At 41.2% G+C, this 19,579-nt stretch overlaps 1 protein-coding gene across 2 annotated transcripts in view; it reads left to right on the forward strand.

Moving 5' to 3' along the window:
* The first annotated feature begins 1,627 nt into the window (after positions 1-1,627).
* asap2a (ArfGAP with SH3 domain, ankyrin repeat and PH domain 2a) overlaps positions 1,628-19,579 on the forward strand; it is a 138,298-nt gene continuing 120,346 nt past the window's right edge. Inside the window, exon 1 of one of the 2 annotated variants that reach the window (XM_055635286.1) lies at positions 1,628-1,982. In XM_055635286.1, the coding sequence (XP_055491261.1) occupies positions 1,857-1,982 (126 nt within the window). In that variant the 5' untranslated portion in view covers positions 1,628-1,856. The remainder of the gene's footprint in view (positions 1,983-19,579) is intronic. The other variant, XM_055635287.1, reaches the window with a different exon arrangement.

A 19,579-nucleotide genomic window follows, 5' to 3' on the forward strand; every position in this document is an offset into this window, starting at 1 on the left:
AGAGACAACGAAATGCATTTAGCATCTCCCTGGAAGAGCGACATAGCAAACGATTTGAATAAATAATAATAAGTGTCCGGGGGGGGGGGGGGGGGTGGTGATTGGCAGTCACTGAGGTACGTTGTTGAGTAGAGTGACAGCCGCCGGAAAGAAGCTGTTCCTCGACCTGCTGGTTCGGCAACGGAGAGACCTGTAGCTCCTCCCTGATGGTAGGAGGGTAAACAGTCCATGGTTGGGGTGAGAGCAGTCCTTGGCGATGCTGAGCGCCCTCCGCAGACAGCGCTTGCTTTGGACAGACTCAATGGGGGGGAGCGAGGAACCGGTGATGCTTTGGGCAATTTTCACCACCCTCTGCAATGCCTTCCGGTCGGATACAGAGCAGTTGCCATACCATACTGTGATGCAGTTGGTAAGGATGCTCTCGATGGTGCAGCGGTAGAAGTTCACCAGGATCTGAGGAGACAGATGGACCTTCTTCAGTCTCCTCAGGAAGAAGAGACGCTGATGAGCATTCTTGATCAGAGTAGAGGTATTGTGGGTCCAAGAGAGGTCATCGTAGATGTTGACTCCCAGGAACCTGAAGCTAGAAACACGTTCCACCTCTGTCCCGTTGATGTGGATGGGGGTGTGCGTGCCGCCTCTGGACTTCCTGAAGTCTACAATGAGCTCCTTGGATTATAAACTTGCTTCTTAGGATTACTTTAAATAAAATTTCATCAGTGAAAATGTGATTATGTAAATATACGAACCTGCCGATATGGGGTTTAAATTCACTGCAACTGCAAAGTTCAAAACGATCACATTCCACAAAAACCCACTCTCAAGATTAAAATGGCCATTAATTTACGGGAATTAAACACTAAATTCCTTCCATTTGGCCTATAAATTCACGACAATAAGATTTAAAAATCATGTTAGATTGTGATCTATTGTGTGAATGTTATTTGGACACAGGCTATTTAAAAATGTTAACCTTTTCTTAAGAAATGGATAGATGTTTAGATCTAGTAATTGAATTTTGTAATTAGCTACAGTTGGGTAACTAACTAATTATATGCTTCAATTTCAGGTCATCCAAGTAAGATTGTTTCATATTTGTTTCAGAATGCTTCAATCTATAATAACTGAACATTTCATTCAGTTCTCTTAATTTTTGATAAAAGTTATGGGCTTTTGACTGTCCTCGATCACAGCTTTTGAGTTAAGTCAATGGAAAAGCAATAGGGAACAAGATGCTAATTTCAGAGTATGAAAATGGTCATAACTTTTTTAATACTGAAGATATGAAAGTGAATTAGGTGTCAAATTAAACTTATTTTTATGCTTTATCTGATGGGGCAAATTGCAGACTTGATTTTTAAAATCTCAAAATTTTGTAACATTGCTAACCAAAGTACACTGAAAATAATTATTTTGCATGATGTTCAAACAGATCAGATTATCCATATATAACTACAGTCAAGTACAATTAAATAGAGCAAAGTGGAAGGTACAGAGTGCAGAATATCGTTCTCAGCATTTCAGTTGCGTTGAGTTACGCCAGTTTTTTTTGTGTTTTGTCCTGGAAGCGGGACAGGCGGCGGCGCACTGGTCGACCCCTCCTTCCCCACACGTCATGGCCGGGGCGCTGTGAGCGCGCGGATAGCCGGTGCGTGAACGTGAGCGCGGGCGCGCGCGCGCGGGGGCTGGTGCTGGACTTCGGTTGGCGATCGCCGCCGCGCGCACGGAGGGAGCTCCGATGTGAAAGGAGCCGTCGCTGGCGCGAGCAGAGTGAGCGAGTGAAGGGAGTGAAGGAAAGAAGGAAACCGGAGCTCATTCCCTGCGGGCCGGGAGGCAAAAAAGAGAAAAGAGCTGCCATGCCGGACCAGATCACAGTGTCGGAATTCGTGGCGGAGACGAATGAGGATTACAAATCCCCGACCGCTTCCAGCTTCACCACCAAGATGAGCCAGTGCAGGAACACGGTGGCTGCCTTGGAGGAGGTAAGGTGCAGCAGCGACCCCCTCCCCTCCCCTCCCCGGCAAACTTCTTCTCCCAGTCGTCCGCCACTGATCGACAATACTTTCCGCTTGGCCGAGAGAGTCTGATCCCGTTCACCGCCGGCTCTGCCCAGCTCCGCTCGCCTCGCCTCGCCTCGCCTGGTATCCCTCCTGCTCCCCTGTCGAGCCGTCTCGGCGGAGAGTCGGTCCCCGGGGCTCTGGGTCTGGCCCAAGGCAGGGTGGTGAGCCGGACACAAACCATGTTAGTCTCGGAAACCTGAGGGGAGGATAAAGTACAATAGTCTTTCCCAGGGCGACGTGATGGTCCCCTGTGTTAGAAAAGGACAACAATGTATTTTGTCAAGGGGCACACGACAAGTGTATGCCTGCACCCATTCGTACTCTGTACTTACAATGATTTAAGTGGAGTTTTTTCTGTCCTTCATTGGAGACGATGCTCAATATATTCAGTTTATTTTATTTGCCAGTGTATGGAATGTTTCTTAATTTGACAGCGTTTCATGGGGTTTAATGAATCCGTGAATGTTTTCCTTTAGATATGTGTTCCAATTCATTTTTGAGCTGGATTGTTTTTAGGGGAGAGTCAGTTCAGGTTTGAACCGACAGGATAATGGGTGATTAAATAAACTTACTTCGCGTGTGCGGTATTCTCAATGAAAGAGAAACTCTCCCAAAGTGCATTGTTTACAGTTTTAAGGATCGAAAAGACTCCACCTCGAGAATTTTTTTCTTCGGTTTGGGTATTTTCCTTTGGTGGCCTGCTATTATAGGCGACTAGTTGTATAATTGTGTTTTATTAAAGGGGAATAATTCCCGATTGCACCACAAAAAACATGATTGGAGAAAAATGATACTTTGTTCGGGTGAAAAAGACCTAAAACATGTTGAAACCAACGCATAACGAACACGTGGAAAAATAAGTTTACTTTTATACCTATATGTCTCATCCAAAATTCGACGTATTCAATAATGTTTCGCTTTATATTCACAAAATTTGATTTGCAGCGAATTTGATTAAAAAAAAACCTAAGTCATGTGTTGTAAATTTTTCCAGTTATGAAGAAAGACTTTGTTTCTTTCTCTACAGGTGTTGCCCTTCCAACATTTTCTGTTTTTTTTGTATTTGAATTGGTGGAACCTCTTTTCCCAACAGTTCCGATTAACCATTAAGTGACATTTTAAAATAAATATTACACAAATAGCAATACAAACAATTGTAAAAGTTTAGTACACAATTGTAAATCTGCTAACAAAAGATGTGAAAAGAAAGTGAGACTGCTCATGTTATTCCATTGGTCTTGATGTACTCCATTCTTGCAGTCAAAGACGTTGATAAAATGGGGGGCATGTTTTTTTAAGAGGCCAATAAAGTTTACAAATAATTTTAAAATAACAATTGAATTTCAGTGCAAAGTTGAATTTCAGTGACCGATGTTTTTGTTTAATGTTGATAATAAAGTTGTTACTTGTATCTTTTCAAATATCACATTTGCTTATGTCAAAGGAAAAAAAATCTGCGAGGTACAGAATTTGAAATAAAAAGAGACTGCATTTTTTTTGACATATGATACATTCTTGAATAATTTTTCATGTGAATACCAGTCTTCATTTGATTTTTGCTGGTACACAAGAATTGTACTTGATTTGACTGCATCTTGAATTATACTTCCTTCTAAGGAAGATGGATTAATTAACATTTGGGTAACTTTAAGGAGTATTTCATTTATTGAATCTAGGCTACCCCATTCCCCTTTTCATTAGAACTGCAAGTAATGAGCTTAACTCATTGTGCTGCCTCATTTAGTTTATATTCTTGGATTTATTCAGTAGTATACCGGAAATAAGTGTCAGGAAAGGAACTTGATAAAGTACTTATTTGACAGCCATTGGTTTTCTGTGCACCACTTTGTAATTATTCTTAGCAAAGTTACAACTTGCTTCTGTGCTTATTTTCTAAATGTTATCTGGAAAATGACATTGATGAGCAAGGACAGTAGCTAAAATAGCTCCCAAAGAAAGGCTGTTATCTGTTGAAATTCAACAGAAGCATGTATTATTGAGAATAAGGTGATGTGACGTATTGATCAAGTCATCATTCATAATTATGATGGACTGGAGATGTGTTGCAAATCATTTATTAAACAAAAATGGCCAAATAGAAAATATATTTTAGTCATTTCTCCACCTAAAATACTTATTGAGGAAAAATTAAGCCATCTATTATATGGTCATCTTGAATACCACAGGGATCTCTTTCCAGCATACATATTATGTTGTTGTTGATGTCTTTTACTTCACAGAATATTGGGAATCCTTTGTTCAGTGTGTTACTTATTGGTACAGAAAATTACCTCCTCTGGTTATGGCTAGGATATAATATTGCAATACAAATAAGTGATCTTGGATGTGTGATTCATATCATTGCCGGTTTCAATAGTACGCAACAGATAATGATGGTGTTGTTCAGTAGGATATTTTCTATAGGCAGGCATCCATTCTGGCCAAATGTGATCTCATTGTTTGGAAAATTTCTAGAAAATTAGCAAGATGGAGAGGTTTGTATTGCAACAGCATATTTGTTGATTTCGGAATATATACATGCTAGAATGTAGTTCAATAGATAAATGTATTAAAGTGAATGAGGTGGAACATTGGTGAGTTCTGTTTGGTTGCTGGCATCGCGCAAACAAAGGATGAACTTTGACCAGACATGTAGAATTCATATCCTACAAACTGGAAACTGTAAGATTGCAGCATATTTGCAGACACATTTTTAAAACAACATTAGCTAATGGAGGTCAGTTTATCAAATGGAGTCATTGGATGTCATTAAATTGCACCTTTACTAGGTGGAACAAATTGCTGACTAATTAGTACTCCTTGGCTTGGATGTGTATTGCATTGTAGAAGAATTACAGTAATTATAATTGATCTTCATAAAATCAGCACTTGGACTTGCCTCCTATTGTGTTGCAGTTATTTTTGTTCTATTTTAGAAGGAATTTCTGGGCATAATGTTTTAAATGTTTTATTGTGTTTAAGATATGGTAAAATACTTGCATATTAACACATTAACAATTATCTACCTTTATCTTAATTTGTAGTTTTAATTTTATGCTGATAATTTCTCATTTATTTGCAACCTTCAACACCTTACTATTTGCATGCCTTGTAACACTGAGACCTAACTCATCACCACTTGCATACTTAATTTCCTCTCTCCTCAACCTTATCATGAACCTTTCTGTTTTCTACTCCTTTTTGATCTTAACTTTTTTTGCCCCTGCCTCCTAGGCTGAGGAAACGGCATTTTCTGTTTTATGATGAAATTGTTATTTTGTTCTTTTCATTGAGGCTGATTACTCCATATTTAACATGAGAGGATGGATGGTGCTCAGTCATCGACAATTCGAGTCTGAGATTTGACCAATATTTGGGCTATTGGGTTCAAGTGTGAAAATGTGCACACAACACAGAATTGGCCATGATTTATATCAGAGCAGGTATTGGGTCAAGAGCAGGTTAATGCATATAACTTTTTTACCCTATTGTTATTTTTACCATGTGCCTAAATCAACATTTCCCCCCCCCCCCCCCCCTCCCTCCATTTTACTTCAGCTCCTACGTTGTTCATTACTTGACCTGCTCATTCCCTTTGCTGACACTGCATCATCCTCATTGCTTGCTTTCCCATCCAGGTTTGTTTTATGCTAAGGTCATGGATTAGGTCATAAGAGAATGCAGATGCTGGAATCTTGAGTAAAAAACTGCTGAAGGAACAAGGCAGCATCTGTGGAGGGAAATGGACATGTGACCCTTTTGATTGGGGCTCTTCTTCAGTCTGAAGAATCACGATCTGAAATGCCATTTTTCCTTCTCCTTCCACAAATGCTGCCTGTGTTCCTCCAGCAATTTGTTTTTAAAAAGTATGAATGAGGTACTGAACTTAACTTTCAATCAATTCCCACAGGATATCCAGTTGTGGAAGTTTATGAATTTAAGTATTTACTGCATTATTGATTTTGACTCTGGTTATAAAATATTAATTTAGATAATCTTTAAATTTCTGTTGTAATACTTTTAAGCAATGTTTAATCACAATTACTGTTAAAACTATCATATTGCATAACTTAAAAAATAGTACGCCTAAAATGAATTTTTTTATGACCTATTGGTTTTTTTCAGGCACGATTTTTACATCAGAATGGAAATATACTTTTTTTCAATCATTTAATTGAATGTCTTTTTTTGAAGAATATTCTCATATAGTCTGAATAGTCTGGCAATTGTGTCAGATGATAAATCGTGCAATGGGCTAACCTTCCTGATAAGTGATGGATGCTCTCAAGAATGGACTGACAACGCTGCATGTGCTGAGAGATGATTTTTGAAATATCAGTGGGATCGTACAATAAACATTGCTCAACTTGTTAACTCAAATTAGTATCTTTGGGCCATTATAGATGACAGCACAGTCCTTTTGTGGCTGTGATGTGATGGGTGAAAGGGCATCATGTTGTCATTCCTAATATACATTAAGTGTGGTATGCTTAGAACATTTTTTTCATTTTGACTGGACAAAGTATTCCCAAATTTTCTCCTCAGAAAATTTGTTGAATTTCCTTATACTGGTGATTTTTTTGTTTGCGTAGTGCCAGTAATCAAACAGTACTGAGCTCAAAATGGTTTGTAGTCTACGCTCCCAGTATTTACAGTCAGATTGTTTGTCAAATATATTGGTCAGTGATATTACTGGCATGACTCTGGGTGTGGTGGGGGAGGGGTGGGAAGAACTCAGAGTTAAAACGTGGGTACCAAAATGACAACAATAAAATTATGCTATTTGTAATTTCATAAGGGGGAATAAATAATGTTTTAAAGTAAGAAAGTAAAGCCTGAAATAGTCCATCAATCTTTCGGTTGTCATTTCCCTGGATCCTGTCAGACTTTGGAGCATGAATGCAATTCATTGCATTTTAAGATTACATGACTCCGTCTCAAGTTCTGGAATTGTATAGATGCCACTAATGGAACATAAATAAAAATGGAAAGAATGCATAGAGCATATTACATTTGTTTCAGCAGTGGTGCAATTATGGACCAATTCAAATCCAAGAGAGAGGTTTTCTCAGTGAGCTGTTGAATGAAAGAGTTCTACGGCAAAGTTTCTTCCTCACAAAGACTAATTTTATAGCAAGCTTTTGTTTGAATTATTTGCAAATGTTTTGAGTGGCATTGCAAATATATTGTGAAATTAAAAATGTTCGCTCTTGTTAAAATTCCTTTGGGGGAAAAAATAGCAAGCAAACTGTAATTTTTGCTCTTTAGTATGAAAATCGGAAGAATGTGGAAATTAATCAGCGTGAAACTTCCATTACTTCAGCAACTGTCAAAGAAGTTTGGAAACAGGCCCAGTGGCCCAACTTGCCCACCTACACTTGTCCCACCTGCCTGCATTTGGCCCATATCCCTCTAAATCAGTTCTATCCATGTCCACATGTTTTTCAAACATTGTGATATTACCTGACTCAACTATCTCCTCCGGCAGCTCGTTCTGTATTCCTACCACTCTGTAAAAAAAAAAAGGTTGCCCAGCTGGTTCCTATTATATATTTCCCCCTCACCGAAAATTTATCTCCCCTAGTTTGTGATTCCCCTACTCTGGGTAAAAGACTGTGCATTTATCCTATTTATTTCACTCATCATCTTTACACCTCTATAAGATCACCCCTCATCCCCCTGCTCTCCAAAAAATAACCTCCTAGCACAGTTGGCTCAAAATTCAAAGTAAAATTGGTAAATATTTATGTGAGCTCTGCAAACCCAATGATAATGGCTAGTTTTCACGGGGCGACTTGACGCAAGATGTAGCCAGAGTGGAGTGGTCGTGGTCTAGCACGATATCACACGATATAACGGGGCTAGAGTAAAGAGTTCCCACGGTACTCGGCAATTCTGTAATTTGTGCGAGTGACTTGTCCGTCTCCCGATCTTTCCCGTTAATTGTGAATGAACATCGTGGACTGTAGTGTAGTTAATCACGTGGCACAAATGATGTTACTTTGTTGTCACACACTATATTGTTTTTTTTCACCCGAACTCTTTAATGAGCTGAAGAATAATCTGTGTTTTTTTAGACAAATGTTGTTTGGTGTGATGCACCTTCTCTCAATATGTGCAAGAAGTCGTCTTTTTATTTTGTCAAATATGAATAAACACTGTATCTCACATTGACCGTGATGATTGTGTTATTTTATGATCTACTGAGAGGTGAAACTTTCAGTCTGAAGAAGGCTCTCGACCCGAAACGCCACCCGTTCCTTCTCTCCAGAGATGCTGCCTGCTGCCTGAGTTGCTCCAAGCAACTGGTGTCTATCTTCAAAGGACTGACCAGGACTGTCTCTCTCTCTTCCTCTCTCTCTCTCACTCACACAGGCATGAATGGATGAACTCCGCGGGCCAGGCAGCATCTACGGAGGGAAATGGACAGGCGACCCATTCTTCAGGCTGCCTTATGTCTCTCCCCCCCTCACCCCAACTCCCACCCACACACACGAATGCTGGAGAAACTCAGCGGGTGCAGTGGGGCCGAAACATTGTCTATTTCCTTCGTTCCATAGATGCTGCTGCACCCGCGGAGTTTCTCCAGCATTCGCGTGTGTGGGTGGGAGTTGGGGGGGGAGAGAGACATAAGGCAGCCTGAAAAATGGGTTGCCTGTCCATTTCCCTCCGTAAATGCTGCCTGGCCCGCGGAGTTCCTCCATTCATGCCTGAGGGAGGGAGGGAGAGGGAGAGAGAGAGAGGCACACACAAGGTGGATGCGAAATCTCACCTGCCTGTTCCAGTGACAGACACCCACCGCCAGTAAATGAAGATACCCCCATCTGTCTCCCCCTCCTCTCCCTCGACTCCCCCACCCTTCCCTCCCAACTCCAGTCCCGTGCCGACCCCCTGGGAAACTGAAGGTTTCCCGCTGTAATTAAAGAGTTCCCACGGTAGACTGTAAAACTGGGACCCTGGTTCTGGACTCCCCCAACATCGGGAAAATTCTTCCTCCATCTAGCCTGTTCAATCCCGTAGATACGATTAGACAGGTATCTAGTTATTTAATTCAATTAATGATTTCTATCGCCCAGCCTCTCATCTTTCAATCGGGTTCGGCCAGGAAGGAACTGCAGATGCTGGATTAAAACGAAGATAGACACAACATGTAGCTCAGCGGGACAAGCAGCATATCAGAAGGGTCTCGACCCAAAATGTCACCCATTCCTTCTCCCCAAAGATGCTGCCTGCCGTCGAACTCATTCTCTTTAAACCGGCATCTGCTGTTCCTTCCGACACATACACAAGAAATAAGCAACTTTTCGGGCTGAAACGTTGCCTATTTCCTTTGTTCCGTAGATGCTGCCTGGCCCGCGGAGTTCCTCCAGTTAGAAACTGCGTTCAGACAAAAAGAGACACACTGACATTAATGAAATGCTTGTTAGCTAGTTTTATTAGATTTGTATGTAAATAGCAAACTGGCTGGATTCACTCTATCCAACTTCCGGGTTCACCGTTCGCAGGAGTTCCCACGGTGACCGCAAGAGTTACTACGGATATCGCACTGGCCACTACGTTCATAAAATGTTGCAATGCTCAACCACAAGTGTACAAGTCACTCTTGGACAAATTCAAACATGTTTGAATTTTCTCCCGAGTACCCAAGTTACACGATTACCTGCCGTTAGCGCCACGGTGGTCCACGAATGCCGTACTGTTACCGCACGAGGTTCCCACGATGTTAAACTCTGGTTACCTCTTGCATCAAGTCGCCCCGTGAAAAGGGGGTTTAAATGAGCAATGTGACAAAAACCTATTTGTCTTGCTTTTTACGGGAATTGGGTGGAGCTTGGTCGTATTATTGGAATAGTTGCAAAAGTTTGCCATTCATACTGATGCTATTCAGATGTGCATAGGAATAGAAATTGGATGCCTTTCATACCTGCCTGGAAATGAGGTTTGCACCTAAATTGATCCTGCTAGTCCCAATGTTTCTGGTATTTTACCAAGATTGCTAGAATATAAGAGACAAATAAGAGACTGCTTTCAAAATTTCAGAGCACCAATGTTCTAGAGTTCTGTGAAAGTAGATTGATTCTGACGAAAGGTCCTTTTGTATTTTGTTGAGTTAAATTTGTGATAGAGAATATATTCTCAATGAATCAATCAAAATGCTACACGGTAAAGCAATTAAATTCACTAGATCTATATCATATTTGGGCGAGGGTGAGTGAAAGGTTGGTAATTAAAATCAGACTTCAGTCATGCTCTGTGAGAGAGTTTACCAACCTGAAATTTGTGACTTATTAAACTTGCAAAGTCATTATTGCCTTATTTTATTCTGTTCATCGTTTACCAAGTGACAGCCAGCAAAAAGACTGATTCATTTTGGTTTATTATGCAAGGTCTTCAGTGTGATGAGCAATTTTCTGGATTATTTGTTTACTGTTTAATTGTTAACTGTTTTGATTGAGGAAAAAAATGAGAAGGGCTGTCAAATGATCACATGAAATTGTAGCAGAGGTAAGAGTATTAATTATTGAATCCATGAATACTTTGTTGATTTTTAGATCAAATGTTTATTGGTTTGTAAGGAGTGACCAAGATAGTGGAATTAGTCTAGACATCTTAAATGTTGAAGATGTCGTTTTGAACATGTTTCCTGTCTCTCTACTGCAGTACCCTTAAATTTTGAAATTGACCTTAAATGACTGCATACTATGGACCTTGTGTAACCTTAACAACAAGCTGGCTGATTGATTCTGATAACTTGGTCTTTCAATAGTTCTTACAACATTTTTAAATTTCTGGGTTTGGAGGCATTGATAATGCTGTTTTGCTGCTAATCCTGTTACTGGAGAATTTCTGAACTGGAAGACCCTATTCTTCTATTAATTACTTGAGGTTTATGGGGCATATGTAGGAACACGAGTGTAACCTTTGTAAACCCCCCCCCCCCCCCCGACCCCACTTTATACTCCATGGCTATATTGCATTTTTGAAGCGGTTTGCATTATCTTATAAAAGAATAGTACAGCTCTGATGTTTGATTGTTTGGAAATTCCAGTGTTTTCGATCTGCCTTGCTTGTTAGTTAAGTGTAAGCAGGTGTGCCATAAGAGGTCATTGTGCAACCACGGTTGGGATCCTTCGCTCCATAGATGCTGCTGCACCCGCTGAGTTTCTCCAGCAATTTTGTGTACCTTCGATCTTCCAGCATCTGCAGTTCCTTCTTGAACACGGTTGGGATTTGGTCTGTGGGCCAGGTGTGCTATCAGAAACAGGAACAGCGGTGCAGTGGTCCAGGGTGATTGTTTCGACTTGTTTGGTTAGCTGAAATGCACCAGGTTCTATTTCCCACTTCCTTAAAACTCACCAGGTTCACTGAAAAAAAGAAGCTTGCATAATATGTAAAAAAAAAAGAGTTACAAGTAGGTTGGCATGGTTAATAAGAATAATTACCATTAGGCCAGAAAATCTATGTCATAATTCCCAAGGGTGATAGATTTTTAGATTTACTGTTTTGCTACTGTTGTAATGGAAAAGGATGTTAAATGGTGTGCACATAGCAAACTTCCCATAAGCAACATTAACCATAATGGCGATGTCTGTTTTAGTGATATTTTAATTTGCTGTGCTGTATTTACTGATAGAAAATCAATAAAAAAAACGTTTGAACTCGTGTTCTGCTCATGATAGTACAGTTAATGAAGACTGTGTTTCATGTCCTGTGGACTGCAATGCTTTTAATGATGACCAGCTCAAGGTTGTGCCATCTTTCAAGTCATGGGAAAGAGGTTCCTTTTTATTTACTCTACAAACAGCCTAAATTATTTTTTTAAGGGAAGGTTGGTTAGCTGAAATGCACCAGGTTCTATTTCCCACTTCCTTAAAACTCACCAGGTTCACTGAAAAAAAGAAGCTTGCATAATATGTAAAAAATTAAGTTTGCTGAATACCACGGTGTATTTACTGAGTGTGAAAGGAAAATCAATAAAAAAATGTTTGCAAGTGATCGTGTTCGATGGCTGATGATACGGAAGTACAGTATATCCTGATGAATGTGTTACTGTGTTTCATTTGTCCTGTGGACTGCAATGCTTGTTAATGATGACCAGGTTCAAGGTATTGTACAGCATCTTTCAAGTCATACAACGGGGGAAAGAGGTTCCTTTTTGCCATTTACTCTACAAACAGATCTAAATCACACCCCAACCATGGATTTTTTTCCCAAGGGAAGCCTCAGGTCACGTACCATGCAGGATGAGGAAAAGCACCTACTTCCTCTACTTCAAAGAGGACTGTATCTTCTCTCCATCTTTGCTACAAAGCTGCATTTCGTTGATACTTGTATTTGTGGGCAAAATTAATTACTGCACCTACTTCCTAATTCTAAAAGCAATAAGCTAAGCTTAGAATTGCAAAATTTTTGCTGCTCTAATTGCAGCTCTATGCACTTATTTAACTATGGAACATGTTTTTTTTTGCATTAGAATTATCCTTGTCTTCATTTTCAAAGATTTGTACAAGTGAAACCACATTGTTTTTATGCCCCTGTTCTTTTCAATGTCCTAACCCTAACCCTGTTTATTTAGCATGTCTGCATTAAATTTCATCAAACCGCTCAGCAATTCTGCCTAAGCTGCTTCAACTACTAGTTTGATAAAAGTGTATATCATTGAGATGGCAATCAGAAACTCAGCCATCAATGGATGATTACAAGAGCTGGGAAACAGATTAAAAGTGATAGGCAAATAGTATAATGGAACTGTGAAAAAGCAAGCTATTTTTCTAGTGGGATATGGTTGTGATTAGGAGCTCTCTGCTAGAATAGAGGAAAGGGAATTTGTTGGACTTTAAAAGAACCATTGGATAGATATTTGAGGAAAAATCATTTGCTCGGCTCTGTGAAAAGAGCAGGGAATGGACTGCCAGGGTTGACCTACAAAGTTTAGGCATAGACTTGATGGGCTGAAAGTATAATCCTTATGGTTGCTTCGCGATTTTTAAATGTACTGTATGTTTTTAGATTATTGGATTATTTAGATTTTAGAGGCATACCATTGGCTGAGACAATTAATTTGATCTTGTTTTTGGGCAGTTCCTCAGGATTGAGGTTGATTTGCTTTCTCTGTGGGTTCTGAGGTGACTATTCGTGCCAATGTGGGAACTACATACTCTTCCATGGATAGGGCAGGTGGTTCCTGAAGGGATGGACGGACATGTATTTGTGAGGCACTGCTGTTACTTGTGCAAGCTAGTTACTTATGTTACTTATGCAAGTTACTTATACTCAGTTACTTATGCAAGTGACAGTACTGCACACTTTCATTCCATGTCTCTTTGTGGTTTCTGTGAGTTCTTGCAATTACACATCTTATTTTTAATTTTCTTGTAAATTGAAGGTTGTTAATTTTTCACTCTGCAATTTACTATATCTGCCAGCTTCCAAGTATAAATTAAATTAGGGCAATCAAAGGTGGCAGCCTTGCCATATGCCTGCTAGCTTTGCAAACTGTTCCGTACAACCACTTGTATTGTTCCTCCACAAGACACCTCTAGGTGTCCTTTTTGTTTTCAGCCAAAGTATTTTGTTTTACCATTCGTCAAAAGCGTTTGAAAATTTTATGGAATTATAGTCGAGTTCTTTGGGTAGTTGCTATACAGTGTACACAAGATTCAAAAAATGGGCAATTTACTGTTCTTCCAGATGTGAAAGCAGCTTGCTCTTCTGCCTTTTACAATACCTATTTGAGGTTTAAGGTTATTTAACAATATAATGCATAACTGATCAAGCAAAAGGCAATAGTGCATTGTAAATGTACCTACTTTAGAAATAGTAATTGTTATTATCCTGTTATTTAGTGTCCTGCATTGGCCAAGTTTTACTTTTCTCTCTTGAAAATTGTGTGCAGTATGTCATCTGTTGTTTCTTTAATTGCAAATCTGTTATCCAGGCTGCTTCCCCCCCCATCTTTGTTTTCATGCTTCCATTTATTATATGTAAACTTTTCTGAGTAGTTCCAGATCCTCTCTCTATCTTTAAGTTATTATCTCTAGGTCTATCATGGTTTTCCTTTGCATGCTCAATCCTTGTTTATGTCTTTCATTATATTTAGTAAGCATTTTTATCCGCAATTAGTTGAACTTGATTTCCCCTGGTAATTGTTTGTGATTGTCCAAATATTTTAGAGGTAATCTTTAGGATCAATTTCTCCTTCAGATTTCCTGTTATAAGTTTTCATTGAAACATTTTTCTTAAAATCCTGCTTTTATTGTTGAATCCATTACTTGGTAACATCTTAAGGGCCTGTCCCACCAGCATGCGGCGAGCACGACCTAACGTGGTCGCTTGAGCCGTACGGCCTCGCGGGGCCGGTCCCACTTCGATCGCCGGAGCCTTATGGAGTTATGCGGGGCTGGTCCAGACATCGAAAAACTGACACTGTGCAAAAATCCCGCACGGCAACGGCCTGTCGGCCCGCAGCCGCATTGAGGCATTATGCAACGCCTCGACAGGCGTACGCAGTGGTTCGACGGGTGTACTGAATTTGTCTGGACGCGGTATGCAGCATCTTGACGGCATACGCCTACCGCGTGGAGTTCCGCGATGACGTCACCGCCCGGCGTGCCGTTGCGTGATGACGTAACCGCCCGACGCCTTGCGACGTCCAAATTCAGTCGGCCCGCCTCCTGCACAGCTGATTGGTGAGTATGATGTTGGGACCTGCTCCATATGGCTCCACGGTTGGAAGTGGGACCGACCCCGCGAGGCTGTGCGCCTCAAGCCACCACGTTTGGTCGAAGTCGCATGCTGGTGGGACAGACCCTTAACTCTTAGTTGGTTTTTGCTAACTGTTCACCTTTAATTTATTGATATCATTTTATGGTCATAGCTACTTCATGCACCAGCTGTTAAGTGCCAAGTCGCTCATTGGCAAGTCTGAAAATATATTTTGCATCAGTACACAAGGATATGACTTGTTTGTAATATTAAGAAAAAATGTCCATCCTCTATTGTTAATTTATCCATTGCACTTCATCAAACCCAAGGATGTTTCTCATGGAGGCATAGAATTGTACAGCATAAACACAGGTCCTATTGCTCTCAATGTCTACGCTACATTAACCGTTATGCTCATCCTTCCATGCCAGCTTATTCAAGCACCTGTTCAGATACGTCTTAAATTTTGCTTTTGTGCTCCATCAAAGTGACCAGTCTTGAGTCATATAATTTATGTAGTTGTATAATTGAGCATCATGTTCAGCGCAGACGTGGAGTGAAGGGTCTATTCCTGTGCTTTCATGTTCTATTTAAATGTTGTTACTGGTCCTGCTTCCACCACTACCTCCTCTGGGAGCTCATTTCATATACCAAGTACACTGTGTGGAGAGAAAAAATTCTCCCCCCCCCCCCCCCCCCCAGATGTCCTTTGAATCACCTTCTCACCTTAAATACACCCCTCTATTGTTAGGCTCTCCTACCAAGGGAAATAGACTTGGCTACCGTACATATTTTTTTACAAACCTTTATCATGTCATCTCTCAGCACCCTTTGCTCCCGGTAAAACAGATCCAGCCTACCCAAACTCTCCTTATATTGTTAATTTTCCAATCCAGTTCTCTGACAACTGAAGCTCTCCAGTCCATTTGCCTCGATTCAACTTAATTTGTTTGTCGTCATCCTCATAGGAGAACGGTGATTTGTATACACATTTTCAGCAAGAAGTTCAAATTTTCTACTGGCTTAAGAGTATTTCAAATTCTATGCCTCAGTAGTGACTTCATGTTCAGCTTGAGCTCCCACTCACTAATAATAGCTCTAACTCCTTTATCAGAAACCAGCTGTACACAGTTTTAAGCTGTTTGGTCTTGAAAGCCAGGAAGTAAGCTTGGATGTTTGCCTGTTTTGAGTTATGTTTCCAGAGCAAATAATGGAAAATGCTGGCGAGGGAGGCCTCTTGTCCACATATGACAATTTTATGCTGCAAATGAAGTTTGTATGTGCAATGAAACGTGTGGTACAAATAGAGCAGGCAGGGCGGGGGGAAGGAATGAATGAAAGACTCCCTTTATATATTACAAGATTTTCACATTTTTCAGCTCTCCCTCCTGTGCTAATCAAATAAGTTGTACCTTCCAATTTGTCACGTCACTTTGACTGATACAGGATGAGGGATCGATTATTAAGCCAAAAATTAATTCTTTCTAAATATACAACTTCAATGCAGGGTGGGAAGTCAGAGAATTAGAAGATCAATGCAGTTGGACTGCATTCCTGTTATGTGTTGTAGCCATTGGGGATTAATGGAAGTGGAAAGGTCTGTGAGAGCTTGTTTATCAAAATAAATTTTGAAGGTTAAATTTGATTTAGTTCTCAATTAACCTGGTAGAAAATGGTAGCAACAAGAGAAATATTAGGTTCTCTAGGCCACTGTAAATTTAAAAGATAATTTTTGTAAGGCACTGCTTACAGCTTTTTTACTAGATAAAGAGGGCTTGTACACAAAAACAGGGATGTAATGTTGAGGCTCTAAGGTGCTGGTAAGGTCGCATTTGGAATATTGTGAGCAATTTTGGGCGCCATATCTGAGGAAGGATGTGCTGGCTCTGCAGAGGGTCCAGAGGAGGTTTACAATAATGATCCTATGGCCCATTATTTAACGGCTTGAATGATATTACGTTGCAGGCTTAGAATGGAGATGAACTTTTGAGAGCAATCACATTCAGTGCAGTTTCTGTTGCTGGATCGGAACAAAATGGTGGTCATAGAGAAATGCCGTAATAGTCTATCTTGGGCCAGTTAAAGTTCTCATTACATAGTGACTTGTGCATTTCTAATCCAAAGCAAAGATCATAGAGTGGAGCAAGATGGTTCACTCCATGAAAAAGCCATGGTAGATGATGGGTAATCTTCAGCGCCATTTCCGTTACCAGCTTCCGTCATGCTAATAGCTTGGCGTCAAGCTAATTCAGGGAGATTCTGCTATATCAGGCTGAGAGATTAAAGGATAGACACAAAATGCAGCGGGTCGGGAGGCATTTCTGGACAAAAGGAATAGGTGACATTTCGTGTCGAGACCCGTCTTCAGACTGAGTCTGGGGAAAGAGGAACTCAAACCATTCTCCCCCCCTTCCCTCCGACACGGACACAGAACGATCGGCGCCCACCCCTGTTTTATTGTTAAACATCTATTTCCTTTGGGAGGTTTTTTTTGCTTTTTAATTTCCCCCTTACGTTTTTCCGTACTTTTTCGATAGCTGCCATGACCCATTTGAAGTCATCCTTCGCACTGCTCCTGTTCTCGGCCCGCACTGATCTGCCGGGCATGCTGTGTGTGTGTGTGTGTGTGTGTTTGTTTGGCGGAGTCTGAGGGGAGAAGCGCCTGCACCAAGAGCAAGCAAACGCGCGGACAGACGGACGAAAGCAACGATCATAGAGCGGAATAGGTGACATTTCCAGTCGAGACCCTTCTTCAGACTCAGTCAGGGGAAAGAGGAACAAGAGATATAGACGGTACTAAGGACAAATGAATGGAAGATATGCCTGTATCTCCCGTTTCCCTTTCCTTTGACTCTGTCTGAAGAATGGTCTCAACACGAAATGTCATCAGTGCCTCTCTATGATCTATCCTGCTGTACCGCTTTACTATGTGTTACAATTAAAGATGACTTTAAACTCCAGACCTGTGTAACATAATCATTTACATGGTGTCAGTCAGCGTGAAGTAACCCACTGCGTCCGTATGTCGGGTTTTATTTGTATTTATCAGTTTCATTTGTATCACCATGGCTCACTTGTGCTGAAAGCCAGCGCAGCTCATCTTCGATTATGACATCGGGGAATGAAGGAGGCTATTTGAACACTATATCAACATCGTCCATCGTAATGAACCAGATGCTGTCAACTAAACCTGGTGGGACTAGAGGCTCTGATGAGAGCGCAGACATTTGACTACGAGCCAGCCGTTCTCAATGCCAACGATTAGGTAGTTGTACCTGCTGAGATTGTGCATGTCCACGTAAATTCCGTGAACTATGCGACCTACCCTCAAACCGTATCTTAGAAAGAGCAAAATTCTTCGCGAGACACCAGCTTCCCGACGAGCCTGTAGAAAGATTTATCTGTAACTTGAAATATATGGCTCGGAGATGCCGCTTCGGGGTCATGTCAAACGAATTAATCAGGGACAAGCTTGTCGGTGGCATGACTGATCAAAAGCTAAAGACTGAGTTGCTGCGGAATGCTGACTTAACCCTTGAACAAGCTGTGCATGCCTGCCGAACGTCTGAGATTGTGACTCCACTTAGTGACCAGTTTGACACTCGGAAGAAGACCATAAACCTGACGGGTTTCAACAAATGTGCCACACCGACAGCTAACAAAAGATTTATGAATGAACCACCGCAAACAGCTAACCGGGGATTTACCAATGAGCCCCCGCAAAGATGCCCGAATTGCAACTATTTCCACAACAAGGGACCCGCGTTTTGTCCAGCGAACAGCAAGCCTTGTAACTACTACAAAAAGATCAATCACTTGGCCGTTGTCTGCAGGTCCTGTGGGAACAGAACTTCCAGCTCAGCGTCTAATCTGCACCTGTTGCAACAAGACCAAACATTTTATGACTTACAGGATCAGCTTGAATCTGCCCACAAAGACGATCCAATTAGCACATATGAGGAGTCCACTGTGCATACACACCTTCACACAGCTGGTAAGATTTTGGATCCCTCTGTATCAATGTCAATTAACAACAAGCCTGTGAAGGCCAAGCTGGATACTGGTGCCCACGTGAATGTAATGTCTGTGAATGTCTACTATAAGATAAAAAATAATGACACCTTGACTAGAGACAGCTCTACCATACATGCTTATGGGGGAGAGGTCTTGTATCCTCTTGGAAGAACTACCTTTAAACGTGTGCTGAAAAACACCACAAGAAATCTGACTTTCTATATCTTAAAATCTGACTGACTCTACTGGGCATCCATGCGTGCCAACACCTAGGGCTAGTCTCCTTCGACCGCTCCGTTCACAATTTACTAATATCCGAGGACCCGATAAAAAGACACCCTGACCTATTCGATGGCAAGCTGCCTGTGACTTATAAGATCGCCATTGACCCCACCATCGACCCAGCTGTCCGGCCCCCCACCGTGTGCCACATGCCATGCGAGACGGAATTGAGACTGAACTAAAAAACATGGTCTCCATAGGTGTACTAGCCGAAATCAGCTAACCCACAGACTGGGTCTCCACCATGGTTGTCACTTATAAGAATCAAAAAACGAGCTCCGCGTGTGCATTAATCCAAAAGCCTTGAACACTGCCATCAAGCGCCAGCACTATCCGATGATAACTGTCGAGGACGCCGCTGCACAAATCGGGCGTGCAACAATATTTTCTGTACTTGACGCAAAAAAGCTTGTTTTGGCAGATACCACTAGATGACGTCGTCAAACCTCACCATGTTTGCCACACCATTTGGCAGATTCAAATTTCTTAGGATGCCATTTGGCATCAACTTGGCCAGC

Source organism: Leucoraja erinacea, chromosome 5 (assembly GCF_028641065.1).
Source record: "Leucoraja erinacea ecotype New England chromosome 5, Leri_hhj_1, whole genome shotgun sequence".
Classification (NCBI taxonomy): domain Eukaryota; kingdom Metazoa; phylum Chordata; class Chondrichthyes; order Rajiformes; family Rajidae; genus Leucoraja; species Leucoraja erinaceus.